Source organism: Rhincodon typus, chromosome 1 (genome assembly GCF_021869965.1).
Source record: "Rhincodon typus isolate 14 chromosome 1, sRhiTyp1.1, whole genome shotgun sequence".
NCBI lineage: Eukaryota > Metazoa > Chordata > Chondrichthyes > Orectolobiformes > Rhincodontidae > Rhincodon > Rhincodon typus.
In genome coordinates this window covers 109,168,340-109,191,605 of record NC_063332.1, presented here as the reverse complement: position 1 = coordinate 109,191,605, position 23,266 = coordinate 109,168,340, and the positions used below count along the sequence as shown (strand labels likewise).

The window sequence follows — 23,266 nt, the reverse complement described above, 5'->3', positions numbered from 1 at the left end:
AGCAAATTTGTAAATGGATTTAGAACTGAATTTGGCCACACAATCGTGAGTAAGGAGCTGAGCATGCAGCCTTGCAGGGTACCAGCATTGAGCATTGTTAAGGAGGTGTTGTTGCCTATCCTTTCTGGGGTCAGGAAATCAAAGATCCAATTGCAGAGTTGGGAACAGAGTCCTAGGGCTCAGAGTTTGGAGATGAGTTTAGTTCGAATTATGGTGTTGGAGGTGGAGCTAAAGTCAATAAATAGGAGTGTGACATTGGTGTCCTTGTTATGCAGATTTTCCAGGGATAAGTGTAGGGTCAGGGAGATGGCATCTGCGGTAGACCTATTGTGACTGTAAACGAATCGGATGGATCAAGGTAATCTGGGAGGCTGCAGTTGATGTGTGCCATTACTAACCTCATAATGTGATTCATAATGAGGGATGTCCGATCCATCAGATGTAGTCATTAAGGCATGTTGCCTGATTTTTCTTTGACATCAGGATGATAGTGGTCTCCTTGAAGCAGGTGGGAACTTCACATCGGAGTAAGGAGGGGTTAACGATGTCTGCAAATACTCCCACCAGCTGGTCCACACAGGATCTGGGCCTGTCGCTTTCTGTGGGTTCACTCTCAAGAAGGCCAATCTGACATCAGCAAAGTGACTGTGAGTATAGGTGCATCTGAGGCTGTCAAGGCAGGTGGAATCATTTCTCTGACTTTCTGTTCAAAGCAAGCACAGAATGCATTGAGCTCATTGAGGAGGGATGCATTGTTGCCAGAGATTCTACTTAACTTCGCTTTGTAACCTGTTATATCATGTAAGATTTGCCACAGTCGGCGTGTGGTTCATTTGGTTAGTCTGGGACCAGTTTAGTCTGGTATTGTCTCCTGGCGGCTCCCTGGTGGCTTTGCAAAGATCGTACCTAGATTTCCTGTATATTTACGTGAGATAGTCTTACTTTTCAAAGATAAAGCAAAAATATAATAAAAATTCAAGGTCCCACTGTATAAAAGATCACTCCAGACATATATTGGTGTAAAGAACCAGAATTCAACAACAGATTATATTCAGCATGCTGAGCCTTTTGGTTGGATTCAAGCATGAATAACCAAAGCAAATGTTGCATTTAAATCAGGAAATTTCAAGAATGAGAACAAATAGTGAGTGATTTGGTACACTTGAATTCTGTACTTGGATGGGAACCATACTTGGATTGTGTTCAGCCATTTTAAAAAATGTCTTATGTGGGTGTCTAAACTATTTCTTGATACAACAGTTATATGTATCAATTCCCATCCAACATAGCAGGCCAAAAATGGCTGGCCAATTCCCACTGAAAATTATAGAAATTCCTCAAATTCATTGGAGTGAAATGGTTAACCTTTTAAGGTCAGTTTTTAAGTGTAGTTATGTAAATGCTATAAATATTTTCCATGTTGCAGGATACATGGCAAAATAAATTGTTGCATGTTAATAAAGGTGTAAATGACAAGAAACCCCAAAATTTATTTTAGTTAACAAAAGATATTTCACAATATACAAGTAACCAACATAAGGCAGGAAATTTATGTTCGCTGATCTCAGCTGAGCCACAGTAAGAGAGTCATAGAGCTGTACAGCACGGAAACAGACCCTTCGGTCAAATAATCCATGCCGATCAGATATCCTAAATTAATCTAGTCCTAATTGCCAGCATTTGGCTCATTTCCCGCTAAACCCTTCCTATTCATGTACCCATTCAGATGCCTTTTAAATGTGGTAATTGTACCAGCCTCCACCACTTCCTCTGGCAGCTCATTCCATACATGCACTATCCTCTGTATGAAAATGTTGCCCCTTAGGTCCCGTTTAAATTTTTCCCCTCTCACCTTAAACCTATGCCCTCTAGTTTTAGACTCCACTACCCAAGGGGTAAAAACCTTGGCTATTCACCCTATCTATGCCCCTCACGATTTTATATACCTCTATAAGGTCACCCCCTCAGCCTCCGACACTCCAGGGAAAATAGCCCCAGCCCATTCATCTTCTCCCTATAGCTCAAACCCTCCCATCCTGGCAAAATCCTTTTCTGAACACTTTCAAGTTTCACGACATCCTTCCTATAGCTGACAGACCAGAACTGAACACAGTATTACAAAATGTCCCGTATAGCCCTGCCTAACCAATGTCCTGTATAGCTTCAATATGACCTTCCAACTCCTATACTCAATGCACTGACCAATAAAGGCAAGCATACCCAACACCCTCGTCATTATCCTATCTACCTGTGACTCTACTTTCAAAGAACTATGAACCTGCTCTCCAGGGTCTCTTTGTTCAGCAGCACTCCCCAGGATTTTACCATTAATTGATCTGCCTTTCCAAAATGCAGCATCTCATATTTATCTGAATTAAACTCCATCTGCCTCTCCTCGGCCTATCGGGCTATCTGATCAAGGTCCCGTTGTACACCGAGGTAACTTTCTTGGCTGTCCACCACACCACCAATTCTAGTGTCATCTGCAAAATTACTAATCATACCTCCTACGTTCACAGCCAAATCATTTATATAAACGACAAAAAGCAGTGGACCCAGCATTGATCCTTGTGGCACACCGCTGGCAACAGGCCTCCAGTCTGAGATGCAACCCTCCACCTCTGACTCCACCTACCCTAAGTTCTGTATCCAAATAGCTAGTTCTCCCTGTATTCCATGGTGACCTAACCTTGCTAACCAGTCTACCATGTAGAACCTTGTCAAATGCCTTACTGAAGTCCATACAGATCATGTCCTCTGCATTGCCTTTGTCAATCTTCTTCGTTACTTCTTCAAAAAACTCAATTAAGTTAGTGAGACACAATTTCCCATGCGCAAAGCCATGTTAAAAACCTGCTTAAAAAAAATCACTGGCCCCAGGAAAGGAAAATACAATCACGGATCCATGTTATTTATTGTTGTGCACTAAATTCTTTGGGAAGGTGTGTGCATGTTAATATTCGTCAGCGCTGAATGTGGTTCTGATGTCTTTCAACACTATATACAAGACACAATAACTGTTAGATTGCAATGAGGAATAGATACTTGCAGAAGAGTCAACAACTCAGGCCAGATGTGAAAAGGGTAAGTGCAAAATAATGAGGGCACATTAACTTGCCAAGTGCAAAGGATCTGATGAAACACAGTTTTACTCCTTCCCCAATATTAATCACCTTGGATTTCAGCAGACAATGAAATTGAGGCGAAACAACCAGCACTAGTCTGCTTTCATCAGTTCCCCAAAGGAAGTTAGGTTAAACTGCCCCCAAAAGTAACTTTTATGATGAGAGTTCTCACTTTCAGAAATAACTATAATATTGCAAACAACATTCACATTGTAGCTGAATTCTTCAAAGAACTCTATACTTCAGGGAGGAGGAGAGATAAAACAAACCAGAGACTGGTATTGGAATTAGAACTCACCACTATTCAAAAGCAATATAAAACCTGGAGGCAACATGTGCAACATGATTTCAAGAGCTTAACATTTTAAGGCTCTAAACCTTCTTAAACCACATTACAATACTGCCAAAGTGTGGTGTTAATCATTCCAAAATTTGTCCACAATGAACCTTTGATGCAAATGGCTGCCAGTGGCAAACACATGTTGTTGCATTTTAGTGACCCAATATGTCTTGCTATGTTCTGCATGTGAGACACCAAAGCCATGGGCTGTTTGCAATTGAACATTTTGCTCTACCTCAGTTACTGAAGGGAATTCATGCTCACAACTGTACAAATTATTCGTTCTTGTTTTCAGTAATAATTTGATCCCCAAGTATCTTTATTTATGAACCAAAGCCTGTGTGTTGTTTCACTGCACCGAGGAGTTTACAAACCAAAACACAAACTGCTGTTACATACCTTTGACCTAAATCATCCTTTTTTATAGAAACTGATTCTCCAATCCAGACTGGCATATCGCCATCTGCAAGTATCAACTGGTGATTGAACTGGATTTAAAGCACAAGAATCCATGTGAAAATATTTTATATTATACAATGTATAACACATCATGTTATGACTACACAACATTGAAGATTTTAACTGCTTCCCCAACAGAAACCAAGCATCAGGTGGTTCTGTAATTTGCAGCACTCATTCAGTGATGCCATGCACCAATTCAATAGTTACAATTTTGGCCTCTTCCCATGAGCAAGTTAGAAAAATTCTGATGATGAGTACCTGGAATCGAAATGTTAAGTCTGCTATCTTTCCACAGATGCTATCAGACCTCCTGAGTTTTGCCAGCAATTTCTGTTCTTGTTTCAGATCTCAGATTTTGTTTTATTTATATGAGAAAAATTCCCAGTGGAAGCCAGCAGCATTCTTCTTTCAATTTATAGATAGGGCTCTAATGTCATTAACATGCCCTGATGGCAGTATGAATGAGAGGTCTGCACAGTAAAGCCATTATGGATTTCCAACACATCAGTCACTTCACACTAAGGCTATGTCTTCATATTTTGTTGCTTTTCCTTATGAAGTCTGTAGGCCCTCTCCCACCATTACCATCTCCATCCTCTTCACACCTCCAAATCATACGCCCTACTTGTGTTAGACCCAAGCTGATTTTTCATTATTTTTATTTTAATCCTTTAGCAATTTTGGTTTGGAGCTGTGAACTAGGAACTGTGAGCTAATGTGACTTTTGGACTGTGGATAACAACTTGTGTTAAAAGGAAAACAGACCAAACAAGCTGTTGTTTATTTTGGGATCAGGCCTGGAATTTAATTCCAGGTTGGTTCCTGGTAAAAAGGTTCTACAGATACTTTGTCACCAGGGAAGTACATTACGTTTAAACAGATGTCAGAAGTTGGCTATTAATGAGGTCAGTACCTGGGAATTTTCTGCTCATCTGGAAAGACCTCAAGCTGAAGCAGCTGGCAGATGTTGAATAGTAACTGGAAGCTCATGGAGGAGATGGTCAGAGTTAGAACTGGGTTTTGGACTGCATTTTCAGAAAAAAGGAATATGGCTACATCATGAAGATTTGAAAAGCTTCCTGCCTAACAACCCATTAGCAGTTCTTGGAAGCTTACAGAATAGAAACCTAAGTTATAAATCTTACTGCTTTTATCTGAGTGAACTGTGAAGTTGAGATAACAAGGTGTACAGCTGGATGAACACAGCAGGCCAAGCAGCATCAGAGGAGCAGGAAAGCTGACGTTTCGGGCCTAGACCCTTCTTCAGAAATGGGGGAGGAGAAGGGGGTTCTGAAATAAATAGGGAGAGAGGGGGAGGCGGATAGAAGATGGATAGAGGAGAAGATAGGTGGAGAGGAGACAGACAGGTCAAAGAGGCGGGGATGGAGCCAGTAAAGGTGAGTGTTGGTGGGGAGTTAGGGAGGGGATAGGTCAGTCCAGGGAGGACGGACAGGTCAAAGGAGCAGGATGAGGCTAGTAGGTAGGAGATGGGGGTGGGGCTTGAGGTGGAAGGAGGGGATAGGTGGGAGGAAGAACAGGTTAGGGAGGCGGGGACAAGCTGGGGTGGTTTTGGGATGCAGTAGGGGGAAGGGAGATTTTGAAGCTTGTGAAGTCCACATTGATACCATTGGGCTGCAGGGTTCCCATGCAGAATATGAGGTGCTGTTCCTGCAACCTTCAGGTGGCATTGTTGTGGCACTGCAGGAGGCCCAGGATGGACATGTCGTCTGAGGAATGGGAGGGGGAGTTGAATGGTTTGCGACTGGAAGGTGCAGTTGTTTAGTGCGAACCGAGCGTAGCTGTTCTGCAAAGCGGTCCCCAAGTTCCCCGATGTAGAGGAGGCCACAACAGGAACAGCGGATACAGTATACCACATTAGCAGATGTGCAGGTGAACATCTGCTTGATGTGGAAAGTCTTCTTGGGGCCTGGGATGGGGGTGAGGGGGCAGGTGTAGGGGCAGGTGTAGCACTTCCTGCGGTTGCAGGGAAAAGTGCCGGGTGTGGTGGGGCTGGAGGGGAGTGTGGAGCAGACAAGGGAGTCCCGGAGAGAGTGGTCCCTCCGGAAAGCAGGTAAGGGTGGGGAGGGAAAAGTGCCTTTGGTGGTGGGGTCGGATTGCAGATGAAGTGTCGGAGGATGATGCGTTGGATCCGGAGGTTGGTGGGGTGGTACATGAGGACGAGGGGGATTCTGTGTTGGTTGTTATTGCGGGGAGGGGGTGTGAGGGATGAGTTGCAGGAAATGCGGGAGACACAGTCGAGGGCGTTCTCAACCACTGAGAGGGGGAAGTTGCGGTCCTTGAAATACGAGGACATCTGAGATGTTCAGGAGTGGAATGCCTCATCCTGGGAGCAGATGCGGCGGAGGCGAAGGAATTGGGAATAGAGGATGGCATTTTTGCAGGAAGGTGGGTGGGAGGAGGTGTATTTTAGGTAGCTGTGGGAGTCGGTGGGCTTGAAATGGATATCGGTTTCCAGGTGGTTGCCAGAGATGGAAACAGAGAGGTCCAGGAAGGAGAGAGAAGTATCAGAGATGGTCCAGGTGAACTTAAGATTGGCGTGGAAGGTGTTCTTGAAGTGGATGAACTGTTCGAGCTCCTCATGGGAGCACGAGGCGGCGCTGATACAGTCATCAATGTAACGAAGGAAGAGGTGGGGTTTAGGGCCAGTGTCGCTGCAGAAGAGGGATTGTTCCACGTAACCTACAAAGAGGCAGGCGTAGCTTGGGCCCATGCGGGTACCCATGGCCACCCTCTTTGTCTGTAGGAAGTGGGAGGAATTGAAAGAGAAGTTGTTGAGGGTGAGGACGAGTTCGGCTAAGCGGATGAGGGTGTCAGTGGAGGGGGACTGGTCGGGCCTGTGGGACAGGAAGAAGCAGAGGGCCTTTAGGGCATCTGCACGGGGAATGCAGGTGTATAGGGACTGGACGTCCATGGTAAAGATGAGGTGTTGGGGACCAGGGAATTGGAAGTTTTGGAGGAGATGGAGGGCGTGGGTGGTGTCACGGACGTAGGTAGGGAGTTCCTGGACCAAGGGGGAGAAAATGGAGTCGAGATAGGTGGAGATAAGTTCAGTGTGGCAGGAGCTGGCGGAGACAATGGGTCGACCAGGGCAGTCAGGTTTGTGGATTTTGGGAAGGAGATAGAAGCGGGTGGTGCGGGGTTGGGGAACGATGAGGTTGGAGGCTGTGGGTGGGAGGTCACCTGTGGTGATGAGGTTGTGGATGGTTTGGGAGATGATGGTTTGGTGGTCGGGGGTGGGGTCATGATCAAGGGGGCGGTAGGAGGTGGTTTCGGAGAGCTGGCGCCTGGCCTCGGTAATGTAGAGGTCAGTGCGCCATACTACAACTGCGCCTCCCTTGTCCGCGGGTTTTATGGTCAGGTTGGGATTGGAGCGGAGGACTGCACGTTTTGCGGGGGAGAGGTTGGAGTGGGTGAGAAGCGTGGAAAGGTTGAGGTGATTGATGTCACGACGGCAGTCGAAGATGAAGGGGTCGAGGGAGGCCTTGGGGTGGTGTCCAGGTGGAGGGGGTGTGTTGCAGGCGGGAGAAGGGGTCAGTAGGGGGAGTGTTAGGCTCACGGGTAAAGAAGTAAGTGCGAAGGTGGAGGCGGCGGAAAAGCTGTTCAATGTCCAAGCATGAGCGGTATAGTTCAGCCAGATTGAAAACTTCAGAAAATCAACCATGAAACCCATCATCTATGCCTGTGGAACAACATGTCATGAAAACCATTTAAGTCATCTAACCAGTTTTGTTACTTTCTTTCATACATCCCTCAACTATGTTTGAGTGTCTGTCTTGTGTGTGAAATGGGCTGAAAATAAAGGCTTTTTGGGTTTACAGGATAGACCAATTAGATATCGTTGTTGTTTAATTTTGCTGTATTAAAATTATTGTATTGTTAATAAATTGCTGAGTCTATTATTTAAGCTAAATATCGGTGTTCAGAATTGATTCGTTCATTCATTTTATTGTCACGTACCGAAATACAGTGAAAAGCTTTGTTTACGAGCGGTACAGGCAGATCACAGCAAGCAAAGGAGGTAAAGATCAAAAAGACTTAGAGGCATACAGGTTAAATTGCAGGTTACATTATTTGAGGCTGGAGTCCATTCAACAGTCTGATAACACCAGAAAGAAGCTGTTCCTGAACCTGCTGGTGCATGTGTTCAGGCTTCTTTATATTCTGCCTGACAAAAGAAGCTGTAGGAGGTCATTATCAGGGTGCAATGGGTCTTTGATGATGTTGGCCGCCTTTCCGTGGCAGCGAGCCATGTGAATAGAGTCCACAGATGGAAGGTTGGCTTCCATGATGGTCTGGGCTACGCATACAACCTTCTGTCGTTTCTTATGGTCCTGGGCAGAGCAGTTGCCAAACCAGGCCGTTATGCACCCGGACAGTATGCTTTCAATGGTGCATCTGTAGAAGTTGGTGAGGGATCTTATGGACATGCCAAATTTCCTGAGCCGCCTCTCAAAATCTTGCATTGGTTATTCAAGAAAGCCTCTTAGGAACCATTGGGTTCAGTTTTGAGGGTCTTTGAAGATTTTGATTTTACTGTGTTGTGAATACAAAGGTCGAAAGGTTGATTTGGTTCAGCTGTCTGTCTCTGCATCATAACACTATAAACTGGTACTTTGCCCACTTAACACGTAGAAGGATCCTTCCTGTAGAAGGATCTCCTCCCCTTAAATTATTGTGCTCCCGCTTGCTAGTACATTACCACTTGACAGTAAAAGACAGGAAATTGACTAACGGTATGCAAAGGAAGTCCAGAAATCAAAAGGTTTCACTGTACCATGTCAGGTGATGAGGAATTATTGACCGCTTCAGTCCCTACCTACTCAACTCCAATTTTGAGATAAAGTCTTTTGGTGGTATAATCGTATTGAGCTTGAATTTCTGGTTTAACTGATACAAATTATATATTCTCTGTGGAAATTGTTAAAATTGATAAATCTGTGAAGGATATTATAATATTGAGAAGACTTTCGAGATCCTAAGTTCAGTTAGCTATACTGCGTCAGTCAAACAGTAGTATTGGAGCTACAGTCAGACTAAGTGTTACTAGACTAGGTGTTGGAAAGCACGCACATGCATGTCAGAAAAAAAATGAACACTCAACTGTGATTTTACCTATTTTAGACAATCTGCTAACATACAGTAATGAGGATCATGAAGAATAAAAGTTTAGCAAGGTATAAAAGTGCAATCAGCATTTCTAAATCCTAGTATAAAACACAGCTGCTACAATTCCTGGGAGGAAATTGTAAATAAAAAATAACGTACCAAATGACTCCCAAATGAAGAAATTACCAACAAAATTTATTTTCATAACTCTCGTTTAATACCTGTCAGAATCAATGTAAATTAAACATGAATTGACAAGTAAATAATACTTAAAATTAAAGGATCAATTTCATTTCAAATAGTCAAAACAACAAAGACAAGTTTTACACAACCACAACCACTCATATCATTCCGCACACAAATGTGTCACCACAGGAAATTCTGAAGTTAGGTTGCCCATCCCCCGATACACAAGATCTCTCAGTTTCCCATTCAATCGCTCTAGCCCTCAGGGCATGTTTACCAGCAACTGTACTCCATCTGAGGTTCCAGAATAAAGTTAGCATCAACAAGGCACACATCTATGAATCCACCCTCACTCTAATCACACCAGTCTGATGCTATCTTAGTACCTTTTCTTTTAGCTTGCTCATATACATTATTTCCCTAAGAACTACTGGAATTCTTCATTTCATCATTCTGCCAAAATGGAAAACTAACCTTTTCATTGAAAACCGTTCTTGGTTTCTCCTCACACAAATACAGGTCAAGCAGCATCAGAGGAGCAGGAAAGCTGACGTTTTGAGTCTGGACCCTTCGTCAGAAATGGGGGAGGGGAAGGGGATTCTGAAATAAATAGAGAGAGAGGATGGAAGATGGATAAAGGAGTAGATAGGTGGAGAGGAGACAGACAGGTCAAAGAGGCGGGGATGGAGCCAGTAAAGGTGAGTGTAGGTGGGGAGTTAGGGTGGGGACAGGTCAGTCCAGGGAGGGGGGACAGGTCAGTCCAGGGAGGACGGACAGGTCAAGGAGGCGGGGACAAGCTGGGCTGGTTTTGGGATGTGGTCGGGGGAGGGGAGATTTTGAAGCTTGTGAAGTCCACATTGATACCATTGGGCTGCAGGGTTCCCAAGCAAACACTGAGGTGCTGTTCCTGCAACCTTCGGGTGGCATCGTTGTGGCACTGGAGGAGACCCAGGAGGGACATGTCGTCCAAGGAGTGGGAGAGGGGAGTTGAAGGGGAAGTTTTTTCATCTGTCTTCTTTATGTCTCTTCTGCTGGGGAGCTGTTTTGTGCATTTACAACAATAGTTTATTCACTTGTTTTCTCTTTACCTCTGGTGCAGAACATCTTTGCGTCCAATCTCATGGCTTCCAAATCTTAACTTCTGTCCCTGTTGATACTGCTTCCAGGTTAAGGGTCACTAGATCATATGAACGAATATTGCTTCTCCTATAAAATTACACTTGAGCCCTTTACAACTGATGCAAACTCTTCAACGTTATTTGCAAATATGCTTAAAAAAGAACAATTACAGGTCTTTTTCAATGTTTCAAACTGTTGCAGGTTTTCCTTACCATGCTACTCTCAAACTGTTGAGCACTTTTGCTTTTTAACACTTAGTTATCCAGTAAAAGCACACAGAGAAATCTCAGACAAGGAATGTTGAACGTCTGCCATGGAGAATGTAAATGAATCAATGGAAAACGAGATGGGCTCCATTATCTGCTCAGACAATTGTAAGCATTATGTTGGAAAATCTGCCACAAAAAAACCTGGATAGGGATGATTCATTGTTCGGTTAGCCATAAAAATAGTCTACTGCCATTCTGAAACCTAGGAGTATCAATAACTCTCATTTCTATTTCAGTATTATAGTGAAAGAAACATTCTCCCAATAAAGTCATACCTAATTCAAGATCAGACTTCCAGTGATCCAAGCCACATTCTGCTCAGTCCCATTATGCAGAATTCTTAGTCTAAGCATAACACTTTGATGCAAAATTAAGGTCCAAACATAAAATGATTCGCTTGCAATGCAGAACATACTTTCGATAGTCACCCAACTGCCACGTTTGAGCAAGATTCCTCAGCATCTTCTACATTTTTGTTCCTGTGTCCAAATATATGTTTTTCTTAAGCACTTATTGTAGTTCTTAAAAAATAGAGGACAAAACTGGAAGTTTGAAACAAAAGTAGAAATACTGAACATACACAGCAGTTCATTCAGCATCTGAATGAAAACATGGCAAGTGCAATCATCAGCTAGTGTTCCAGTGGCGGAAAGGTCTTGCTCAAAATGTTAAACTATCTTTCAATTTAGATACTAATCACTTTATTGCACATTACCACTACTTATATTTTTAATTCTATAAAAGCTAAATATAAACAACACAGATTGTGCTTGTAGTGATTGCAATGACAACAGCCAAATGGACCTCAAAGAATAAGTTCCCTGATTGGGGCTGTTAATCTGGTCCAATCAGGGTGCCCTGGCTGAGAGATAACAACAGGAGTGTCAGACATCCTGTTCACTCTGAGAGCTGGCTCTGAGGGAGTTGGACCAGTGTCAATGACTCTCTACGTTTAAGAGTGACTTGGTGATGGGATACTGGCCTCTGTGGCGTTATTTCAGTGCTCTCAATAGCATTGGCCATTCATCTCTCCGACAACTGGCCACAGATTTCTTCTGCGCCTGGCAGCAGAAATTGCGTATAAGCTGGCATCTTTACCAGCACAATGCCCTTTACAGGAGAGCTAGAGAATGTTTATACAGGAAAAGCAAAGGGATGCTGTTCAGCCAAACAACAAATACTCATATTTGATTACACTTTTACTGCTTTAAAACATTCAAATATACTTTAATCAGGTTGAAAAATCTTCACACACGGACTCAAATCTAAAAAGTATCAAAGCAGGAAATACAAATTAGAGTTTCATGATAAGACAGAATGTAAAATAAAGATTGGGAACGCACATAGAGTTAAGGACAAGAGATGAAAGACAGACAGAAACATTAAAAAGTGGATTTTTTTAAAAAATTCAACACTAATTTCATTGAAAGAATGAAACTCTCAATTTATTAACTTTTCAGGCACAGAGAGGCTGTTCAGAAGTAACTGTCGTATATCAAGCTGTTGAGAACTCATTTTCACTTGAATACATGCTAACTTTTTCAACTGCTTTTGGTGTAGAACTTATGGGAAAGGTACAGAAAAATTATGCGATAATAGTCATGTTAATGCCAAATCTGTCAGCAAAGACTGCAACCGTGCTTACTATGGGACAGACAAGTTCGCTCTGATAGCAATTTTTTTTCAATTTTCCCCACTTTAACGAGAGATGTGTGGGCTCCATGTTCTGGGTATTAAAAGAAGGTTGATGGGTGGGTCCACAATTTCATGTTAATAGCCATTGTGCCAGTATGGAGCCATGATCCCAATGGCCTCATTTTGGAAGAGGCCAGGTAGAAGTTAGAACGGCTACCAAAACAACTGTGGCAGGTAACCATCATCAGGAAATTAGGCCCATAGTAAGCCCCATTCCTTTGTTCATTGTTATTCCCATTCAGCGACGCAGACAAGCTTTGACAGTGACCAGAAAACCTTAGTGGGCTCATGTCATCAAAAGTTGAAATTGATGCTTCATCACTGAAGAACACCACTCACCAAAACTGGTCATACCACTGGGCCACAATTGCTGACTATAAATGGCTGTGATTGCCTCTCCATGGTCATTACCTGGGAACTGTGCTATTTCTAAATAAACAAAATGCTGACATCTACTTCCAAAAACATCTCCTTATTGAAGCACCATCTCTCTCTGCAGCAGGTGGGTCTGTCAATGTGGCAGTGCTTGACAGCCATGCGGGAGTCCCTCCAGAATGTGTAGCCCACCTTAACTGAATGGGGAGCCCTGGGTGAGCAATGGGTGGTATTGTTTGTGGTTGTCGGGTGGGGGGGGTGGGGGAAGGGGGGGGGGGGGGGGCACAGTGGCTCTACTCAGACAATAAAAAGGCAAGAGTATGTCATTCACATCTTGGAATAGGGGAAGTGGAGATTGCTGTATACACCATGGTAACAGGAAGGAATGCTGTCCAAACCAGAAGTGCTGATCACAGAGTGAACAGCATGCACAGATGCTTGCTGTTCATCAAGCGAAAATCAAGAGCCCCAATCACACAACATAGAATTGAGATCAGTTGGTCACCCTGGCTGAGCCTGCTCTTTGCCATTAACTGGCTTTGCTCTTTAGAATTCTAGCTGGATGCAGCTGGAACTTGCTGGTCAAGGCAAAGAGCTAGAATTGATTCCAACTTTGGCTTTCAAAATACCGACTGAAAATCCAGCCTCAAATGATGCTGTCAAATTTCTTCCATTATAACAGTGACACTGATGGACTAACAATTATTCTCATTACAATTCTGAGCTATTCAGATAAACTAAAAGGTTCATCATTCAGCGCCAAGGGGCCAATTATTTTAAATCTGTCCTCTGGTAACTAACTTTACTTCTAATGTAAATAGTTTCTCCTATCTATTCTTCATACTCTTCACTTCTGAACTTGTTACTTTTATTATTGTTTGTAAAATTCAAGATTTGACAAGTTCAAGCAAAATTTATATTGTTTCTGATGATGATTGAGATCTTTTCATTTTTCAGTGTTACAACAATGGGTCAGAACCCCAAGTGACAGTGAATATTTTTAGCCCTTAATTCCAAAATTTCTCTTTAAAAAGAGGACTGCTAAAGATAGTATAACAGTAGGTGTAAAGAATACTGTGAGACCAATGGAATGTAACGCTTTAAAAGCATTAAAGGAATTTCAAATAGAATGACTAAGATTCTCTTGTGATTCCAAAGATAATGATGGGCTGACAACCTCCTGCTCAACAGGAAATCACCCTCTGTGGATTATGTCCTAAACTGCAGACACATCTTGGTATTTTCCTCTGAAAAGAATACACAAGAATAGGGGTTTACAAAATCATTTTCTACTCTACAAGATTGGACCAGTGGAACTGAACACTCTTGTGCATACCAGTCTCGGCACATGTGTTAGTTTGCTGTGAAGGTCACAGTTGAATTACTATCCCCTAGTTACCTTCTTAGTTTGGTTAAGAGTTAGCCAGCCACATTAGTGTAGGACTAAAGACATTTGGGCCACACTGGATAAGGATTGTAGATTTCCTTCCTCAAAGTGATCCAACTGGTTACAATAACAAATATGCAGTAGCACAGTTACTTTTACAGAATCATCATTAATTTATATTGCAATAGACAGACATTTATGTACTGAGACTTGTAACACCAATTCAATTTTCAGAAGGATACTTTTCCTAGCTCATATATCCTGCTAAGAACAGCAGTCTTCTTTGAAAGAACAGTGGTGTCATGTCATTCCAGCATCTGGCATCACCGGATGTGATCATGAACTCAGTTGTACTTTGAGCATAATAAAGCAAATAGCTCCAGAAGCTTTTTAATTGATACAACATTTCTTTTAGGCAATAAAAACTAAATCTTTATTTAACTGCTGGGGCGCGTTACTCAATTGGCACAAAACATTTGTTCTGGCCAAAGCCCAAGCCATAAACATTCAGCAAAATAAGCACTGAGTTGAAGTTCTTGGTAAAGTACAGAATAGGAATGACGTCCTTTATGTTATTTTGAGGTCGGATTTAATAAGATGCAGGCACCTCTAATTAGTTCCAGTGCAGTATTAATTTCTTTTTAAGGTAGTTTTGGTTCCTGAAATTTTTATTCAGCAAACGTTACTCAACCAAAGGGCCAACAAGTATTTATTCCTGGAACTCAAGAGTTGTCAATGTTGCACAACTCTAGGTACGAAATTTTCAGTCACATACCTGAGGCATTGTCTCACACCAAAACATAAATATGTTAAAGACATCAACAATGATCTTGGATGAAAGAATCTGTTCAGTCCAAGTTTGCTGTCCCATTACTGCTGTTGCAGCTGTTCAGTCACATTGGCAGTGAGGCCCTTGGCATTTTATTAGAAGGCTGACATTAATATCATGAAATAAAAACAAAGAGCTGGACAAACTCAGCAGATTTGACAGCATCTGTAGAGAGAGAAACAGTATTACTATTAACTCTGTTTCTGTCTCCCTACTGATGCTGCAGATCTGAATGCTTGTCCAAAACTTTTCAGATCACAACCACTGTAATTTGCTTTTACGTTAATATCATGAATATTAGGAAAGCTGTGCTTTCATAATAATCCCTTGCTTTCTCCCTCTTGTGTACACACACTACGTAGCAAAAAAAACTACAATGTCAGGATTTATCAAACAATAAACCATCACGTTAAAGTCTTAAGAAGGAATATTTCCACTGTCCAATTTTCATTTTTTGTTATTCACTTGTGAGATGTAGGCGTCACTGGCTCTCCAGCATTTATTGCCTGGCCCTAGCCACACTTGAACTGAGTAGTTTGCTAACTGAGTAGTTTGCTATGCCATTTCAGAGGGCAACGTAGAGTCAACCTCATTGCTGTGCTTCCGCAGTCACATGCAGACCAGAACCAGGTAAGGATGGCAGATTTCCTTCCCTAAGGACATTAGTGAATCAGATGGCATTTTCCAACAATTGGCAATGGTTTCAGTCAACAGTAGGTTCTTCATTCTAGACTTTTTCTTTCATGGATTAAGAAATACTTGAATAATTAATTGTACCTCGACATACTTATTTCTGCTCATTTTCTGGCAGCTTCTACAATTGGGACACTCAGACCTGCACATGCAATTCCAGTCCGTCTTACCACGTAGTCACAGATAATGCCTCTGGACTCCTTTTCAAAAACAAAAGAGATCGAAAAATAGTACACGTGGATCCAAAGGTAAAAGTTTGTTTTTTTTCCTGTTCTTCTCCAATCCGTCACAAATCTTGTACTTTCTTTTTCTGAAGCATAAATAATATTCTGGTAATCCAAATAGAACAGAACTTAAATATAGAAGAGACAAAACAAAAAATGCTAAAAATACCCAGCTCGATAGTTAGCATCTATGGAACGAACTGAAGAATTAATGGGTTGAATTTCCCATGCAGGGTCGGTTAGCTCAGTTGGCTATAAGGCTGATTTTCAGTGCAGTGTGATGCCAGGTTCAATTCCTGTGCTAGCTGAGATCATCGTGAAGGTCCTGCCTTGTTAGGTATGATGATCATCAAGTTAAGCTTACCACCAGATGCTCATTTTAATGAGGGGTTAGTCCTATGGAGCTACGGCAACTGTACTTACTTACCTCAGCCGTATGGTAACAGACTAGTAAGTGGAAAGGCCATATGGCGGGGAGGTAAGGTGTTGGGAAGGGTTCAATGGTGTCTCTTTGGTATAAGATACTGTCAGCATTAAAAAAGTTAATAGGACAGCCATCCTTCCAAGACACATAATGACAAATTCCCTCCCTGCCACAGTGATCAACTTCAATATTTTAAGGGACTGTCCTTTATTTTGGCTGTCACAAGAAGCACCCCACCAAAACTCTTTACCCCTGGTTAAAGTGCTTTTATTTCATCAGAATTGTTCATTCTGACCTCTAGAGACACTCCCAGCATCAGGAGGCACCACTGCAGAGAACAAAGAATGCCAAATAACCGTCAGGTTTTAGGACATTTCCCTCCTTGATTGTCACCCATGGCAGCAGTAGCTAGCCCCCTTCATACCTAACTCACCACTCGTGCACCACAATTACCATCCACCCAACCCCAATTGCTAGTGTATGACTGCCTGGAGCTAGCTGTTCAAAATTAAAGACTTACTGTTCGTGGGGGTACATTTCCAGAGAATGCCTGATTGGTGATGTTTGCAAACAACCAACAAGGCAGACTGCACAGAACAATACATATACAGTACATACTTTTACTCCAGGAAGTGAGTTTTTTCTTTTTTTTAAATGTCGTAGATAAGTGAGAATTAGATTCACTGTGGTAAGTATTGTGTAGATAAGTGAATCATCAAACGGCAGAGATGCAAACGGCAGTTTTACTGTATCTGGTCTTCAAAAGCACTCAAAATTGTGACACCTGAGGTTACTGAGCTAAAGGCTCCTCTGGAGACTGGCCAACCATTGCCCCAGAGGTTGGCAATTAATCGGCCACTGCTGACAAAATCCCAGAGACTCCGCTCCCCCAGGTGGGCCTGTTGACAGCACTTGATACACAACAGAAAAATTCAACCCAAACTTTCAGTTTTCAGCATTTTCTAATTTTCAGAATTCTAGTATCTGCAAGTTATTTTTGCTCTTTAATTAAATATAAATGTTTTTGCAAGGACATCTGTTATGATCAGATATTGAGTTTCATTAAACTTTAGTAATACCAATTACTGGCAATATGAAGCGATATAAATGACATAATCACACCACTGTGTCCTCAGAGTGCTGGTAACTAGAAATTTGTATAATTTGTTTAGTCCATATTTACCTTTCACGTGTTTCAATGTAAAACCTAACCAGCAGCATCATTTTATTTTTGTTTACAACAGTTTTATGCTTTAAAGATCAAAGGCTACACAACTATTGCTAGATGTTATTGAAGTAAAAAATGGCAAAGTCACTAGGTAAAATACAGGTGCAAAACTTAGTAGGCAAGGGTGAAAAATAATTTTAAAGATAAAAGTATGATCAGTCTCTGTGATCATTTCAAGCCTGTTGCTTACTGAAGATTCACTTGCTGAAAGTGAATAGGTTGGAAATCTTAAAATCAAAATTGATTACAATGGCTTAGATATTCAAATAGGTGCAAAGTTTGTCTGCACAGGTTGACTCAGTAAGTCAGAAAGATTTGGAACAGATAGAGGACTTCTTTGTTCCTGACCAATTCTATCGTTATTGCACTTGCAGATTTCCTGGACTTTTTTGGAAGAACAGCAGTTGTTTTCTGTATGCCTTTCTCTTTGGTCTTCTCCTTGAGTTAGAGCCTGTTCTCTGAAGATGGTTCTCAGGGTTCTCACTGGGCATGGTCTCAACAAAAGATTGCTTACAGCCTGTCTTTTACAGATGAAAATTTAAAATGGCTACTATCCTAAAATTGCTACATCATGCGTCCATATTAGGTGCTGGATTGGTCAGGCCATAGGCCCATTCATTGCATTATAGATGGCATTAGCTTGTAAGGCTCTCAGTATCGGTCTGCCATAAGCCAGGAATCTCTAGGAGAACCCTTAAGGGATTGAAGTTTACCCCAGAAAAGTTCATTGAATTCCAAAAAATTTCTTGTGACTTGCTCCCGAAATAAACAGTCCAGTCCCAATACCAGCTGAAATCCACAATGATAGTCATGTGATTGGTGTGAGTCATTTCAAAAGACTGTGTGTCCGTTCTAAATGCGGATGGACTTTCTTTAATGAAATATATATAACTTTACTAACACGTATCCGTAGTGTTATCTCCATGGACAATAAGTAATGACATTCTGCCAGTGCACTTCCAAACTCATCAAGTTAACAAGCAAAGCAGTAGGATAAGACAGAGGGATTTTTATTCTCACGTCCTAAATAAATATTATTTTGTGAACTGTTTTAAAGTCTAAAAATAAAGATATTCCATGAGCTTTAGGTTGAATAATCCTGGCCTTATGATAACTGGCTGTGAGTGAGGAGATTTGGTAGTGCAGCTGACAAAAGCAGTTCAAGGGGAGCACAATGTCTTCACTCTGCCATGACATCTTACCACTGGCAGGAAGCCTTAGGAACCTTAATAAGCTCCTTATTTAACTCAACTGGCAAGCTGATTCTTGTAGACAATAGTCTTTCTATTCTGGTATATCAAAAACACCTCAGGTGTGGAATGGTGCGAGCAAACTGACACCCGTAGTTAGCAGAGAGAAATTCTGGACCCACACACCTCTGCTGTCACCTCCACTGGCTCTCAAGTATCCAGGCCAATGACTCTTCCTGTCTACATAGATGCTGTCTGACTTGTAGGTATTTAAAACCATAGAAAAGTTACAGCATACAATGATTTGGCCTGTTGTGTCTATGCTGGATCTCTGAAGGAGCAATTCATTCCCCTGCCTTCCCTCGACAGCCCTGTGCATAGTTCACTTTCAAATAATATGCTGAGATTGAGCCTACCCTCACCATTGATGGACAGAGCATTCCAGATCCTGAATACTAGCTGAGGAACAGGCACTTACACACTCAGGTCTTTCTACTTCGTGGAAAATTGCATTGTCTATTTTAAATTACCTCTCTGTATTCTTCCCATCAAGATGGATCACTTCATACTTCTCTACATTAAGTTTCGTCTAACACTTATCTGTTCATTCCACAAAATGTCCGTATCTATTCGAGGTTTTAAACTATTCTCCACACAGTCACAACACTTCCGGGTTTTGAATATATGCCTGGAAGTGAATGGTTTTAACATCAGCACTGGAGCATGACACCAGAAGCCATCTTCCAATCTGAAAAATAAATATTAACCACCACACTGTTTCTTGGTACTTTGCTAATTTTGTATCTAAGTTGCTACTATTCCTCTTATACCATGGGCTGTAACAACACTCGCATGTCAGTTGTGTAGTACTTTATCAAATGTTTTTTGGAAGTCCACATACACTAATTTCAAATACATTACTCTAATCAATCCTTTCCATTCCCTCGTTAAAAAACCTCAAGTAAGTTTGTAAAACACAATTTGTCCTCAACAAATCCATGCTGGCTTTTCTGAATTAACTCAAATTATTGTTTACTGACATGCTGCCACCAACAAGGCTAAACTGACTAGCCTGTCGTTGGTAGGTTTGTCTTTGCAGTGTTTTTCAAATAAAGGTATAACATCCACCATTCTCCAGTTTCTGAATGGAGATTCTGTCCTTGGAACTCTATGGGGATTCTGTCTGCCTGGCTCTGCACATTTCTCCACGATTAATCCTTCACTGTCTTTGGTCAAATCCAAGTACTCTCTCCCTAATGGCAGTATAGATATACCTACACCAAATGAACTGCAGCAATTCAAGAAGGCAGCTCAGCAAAAACTTCTCAAGTCAATTAGAGGTGGGTAATAAATTGAGGCCCTGCTAGTGAAGTCTGTATCCCTTGAATAAATGGAATTAAACTCAACACCCATCTCTCTTTCCTTCCTTTGTTAACTTTACAGTTTCTTCTGTTTTTATTTCAGATTTTCAGCATTCCCAATACTTCACTTTGGAATGAGAAAGACTGATTCTATTTTGTATTTGAAAAAGAATCATAAACACGATCTTTCTGAACACGATCTTTCTGAATTAATTTACTCCATATAAGAGTCCTTCTTATAATATGTCTTAACTCAAAAGTCAAAAGCAGCTCACCATGTCAATGTCATTTTTTTTCCATTTCCTACAACAATCGTCCTTATGAGACCAGCAGTTTACAACTGGGTTGTGGAATATTCCATGTGACAGATGTTAAGATTTACTGCAAATAGAAATGTGCACCTCCAAAATTATTCTCCTCTGTACTCTTCTTCAACTATCGTATGTGCACATTGAGTAAAACAGATTTCTAACTAAGTAACAAACTGTTGGTTAGATTTAAAACACAAACAAGATTCAGAATCAGCACCTCCAATGAATTCCAATGATTCACATAGACGGAATCCAACAAAATATGTCAGATATATTATGGACTATTATCACCTACTTCAGCATCCTGTGGAATACAGCTGCATACGGCAAAGTTGAGATAAATTCATGATAAATGGAGTGGTAAATTTATACAACTCAGTTTTGGCTGTGGATCTGCCCAGAAATAACAGATTTATCACTATTGAAACTCCTTTAAAATAAGAACATTGTTGATAATACACTATGAGGTTCAATGTCAAGTAGATCCATAATTATTTGAAAGACTGTTGATAAACTGGGCTGAGCTTCATCAATCACCAATGAGGCCCTATATAGGGTAGGCCAGCTCAAGTTGACCCTGTACATTTTAATTAATGTGGTCCTTGTGAGGGTTTGTCTCCAAATCTTTGTCATATGGCTGACTAGGTTTCTTTTCCTGGCTTTCTCCACGCTTCCTGTGGTATCTATTGACATGAGGTAAGCACTTTACTCACAAGACTATTTGTGTGTCTCATTGAGCAGGGGTGGGAACATCACATATTAGGGAGGAAAATGCTGAATGCAACTAGGTCCAGGATAAAACGATGATTTGCACAATTTGAAATGAATGTAGACAACATGGAATTTGAACGCTGGTTGCTGAAAGGATAAGAACTCTATTCCTAACAGCATTATAAATATGTCTAATCCTGCCTACACTGCACCTCCCATCCCCCATCATGAAATTCAGTGTTTCAAGGGCAATTAGTAATTGGCAATAAATGCTGACATAGCCAGCAATGCCCACATCCATGAGTAAATAAAGAAAATGTTATTTTTCAGAAGAGCAATGTTCAATCATGTTAGATTCCAAATATACTTGGTTAATATTTCTAGAAGCTTGCTGTTCTGCCAGTTTGGAGACACGGTTAAAGAAACTGGTAATATCTTTGACAGAGTACAGTTTTCTCCAAAAAGATAGCACAACTATGGATGCTTCAGCACAATTTTGAACTCCGTACTGCAGCCTTTTAAAGCGTGATGAATAGCTCAAAGCAAAGACACATTAAATTTCAAAATAACATCCTCACTCATATAATTTAACAAGTTTTTTTTTCCCCACAGGTCTCTCCCGGGGATAATACCACACGAAACTTAATTGAAACGGATCTTTATGTCCAAGTGGTTATTTATGATCACACCACAAGGAGAAAGTCATGAGCAATCACAGCATAATATCACAATACTTGTTCTTGTTGCCATTCAAAGTAATGGTTAAACAGTTTAATAACTGTGGTTAACAAATAATTAAACTTTCACAAATTTCATAAACAGCCATCCCCTTTTGTTTACGTTTAATAAGTATCTTACTTATGCTTCCAAGGGATTAACTTGATGCTGTTGAAAGCTATTCTTACTCAGAGTATTAACCTGTTTCGCATTTAAAACTATTCCATACAAATAAATGAAAAACCAGCTAAAGTCAACTAGATTTACAGCTTTGGTTGCTATGATGTAATAGGTGATTTTGTTTCCTCTCTATCATGCTTAGGTCTTGTACACCACCTCCGGCCAAAAATACTTGGACCAGGCTCCACCCAGAGGTTGCCCACAATATACAAAAGCCAAGTGAAGGCTTATCTTCAATTTTCCAATCACTCACTTCCACAAAGTAGTGACTAACCCCCATCTTAGCCTCGCATAGCATGACTGAAATGATGGAGTCAGCAGAGTGAATGAATCCATCCCTCTACATCATGCTACTATACCAGGAATGTTGAACGTAATTAAAAATAACACTCACAGAGTGGGGCCAGCATTGTTTAAGCCTACATAAATGATCTCAGCCATGCTAATGAACCATGTAGTTAAATTCATGCTGCATTTGTTTAAATCTTGGTTTTATTGCAATGTTGACATAACTATTATTACACAAACTTGGTGATACCTTGAAAGACAGTTTAATGGTTTCTATACACTTCAAAAGATTACTACAGCATCCAAGAAAATGAATTAAGCCCTATGAATTTATTTGCATATTGCATCAAACATACATAATGCATCCTAGTCTTCAATGGTAATAATTATGGCACTAATTTCCTGTGATAATTGGAGAGTTTAATATCAAAATTAAAATCTTTTTGAACAACAGCTTCTACTGAATTTATGAGGCTGAAAACTTATCACACATGTTGTAGAGACAGGGCATGTTTTCAAAAGGAAATGTTCAAAATATATATTCGATAAAAGATAAAATCTAACTATTCTTAATGCCATAATTTGAGAAAGATTTGCTGGAGTTGTTTTGGCCTGTGTGGTATTCCCCTAATAGCTAGAAGAACATAGTAAATCTTGTCCATTTATAATATTGTTTGGCTACTATGCCTGTACAATGCATTAAATTAGATTGTTCCAGTAATTTTGAGGATTAAAGGATGTTATATTAATACTTTTTACCACAATCAGAATTGTTAGTTTTCAAAGAACTGCTGTGCTTCATTTACAATGACAGGCAGCAGTTGGAGCAAACCTCACCTCTAGCAAAATCAAGCTTCTGTTTATGAATATCTTGGTGAATATCTTGCTTTGAATAAGCACTATACAAGACCACCCATGAAGTACATTTCAGATTAGTGCCAATTCATAGATTATATCATACTGTATAAATATTCACTAGACTAACTAGAGTATCTTCACTGCTCTACTGCTAACCTAATGATTGC

General features: G+C 41.0%; 1 protein-coding gene across 1 annotated transcript in view; it reads left to right on the top strand.

The window, feature by feature from the left end:
* cfap299 (cilia and flagella associated protein 299) overlaps positions 1-22,527 on the top strand; it is a 508,258-nt gene extending 485,731 nt beyond the window's left edge. Inside the window, exons 5-6 of the mRNA XM_048601923.1 lie at positions 15,726-15,855; positions 21,669-22,527. Of these exons, the coding sequence (XP_048457880.1) occupies positions 15,726-15,855; positions 21,669-21,764 (226 nt within the window). The 3' untranslated portion in view covers positions 21,765-22,527. The remainder of the gene's footprint in view (positions 1-15,725; positions 15,856-21,668) is intronic.
* Positions 22,528-23,266: the final 739 nt, after the last annotated feature.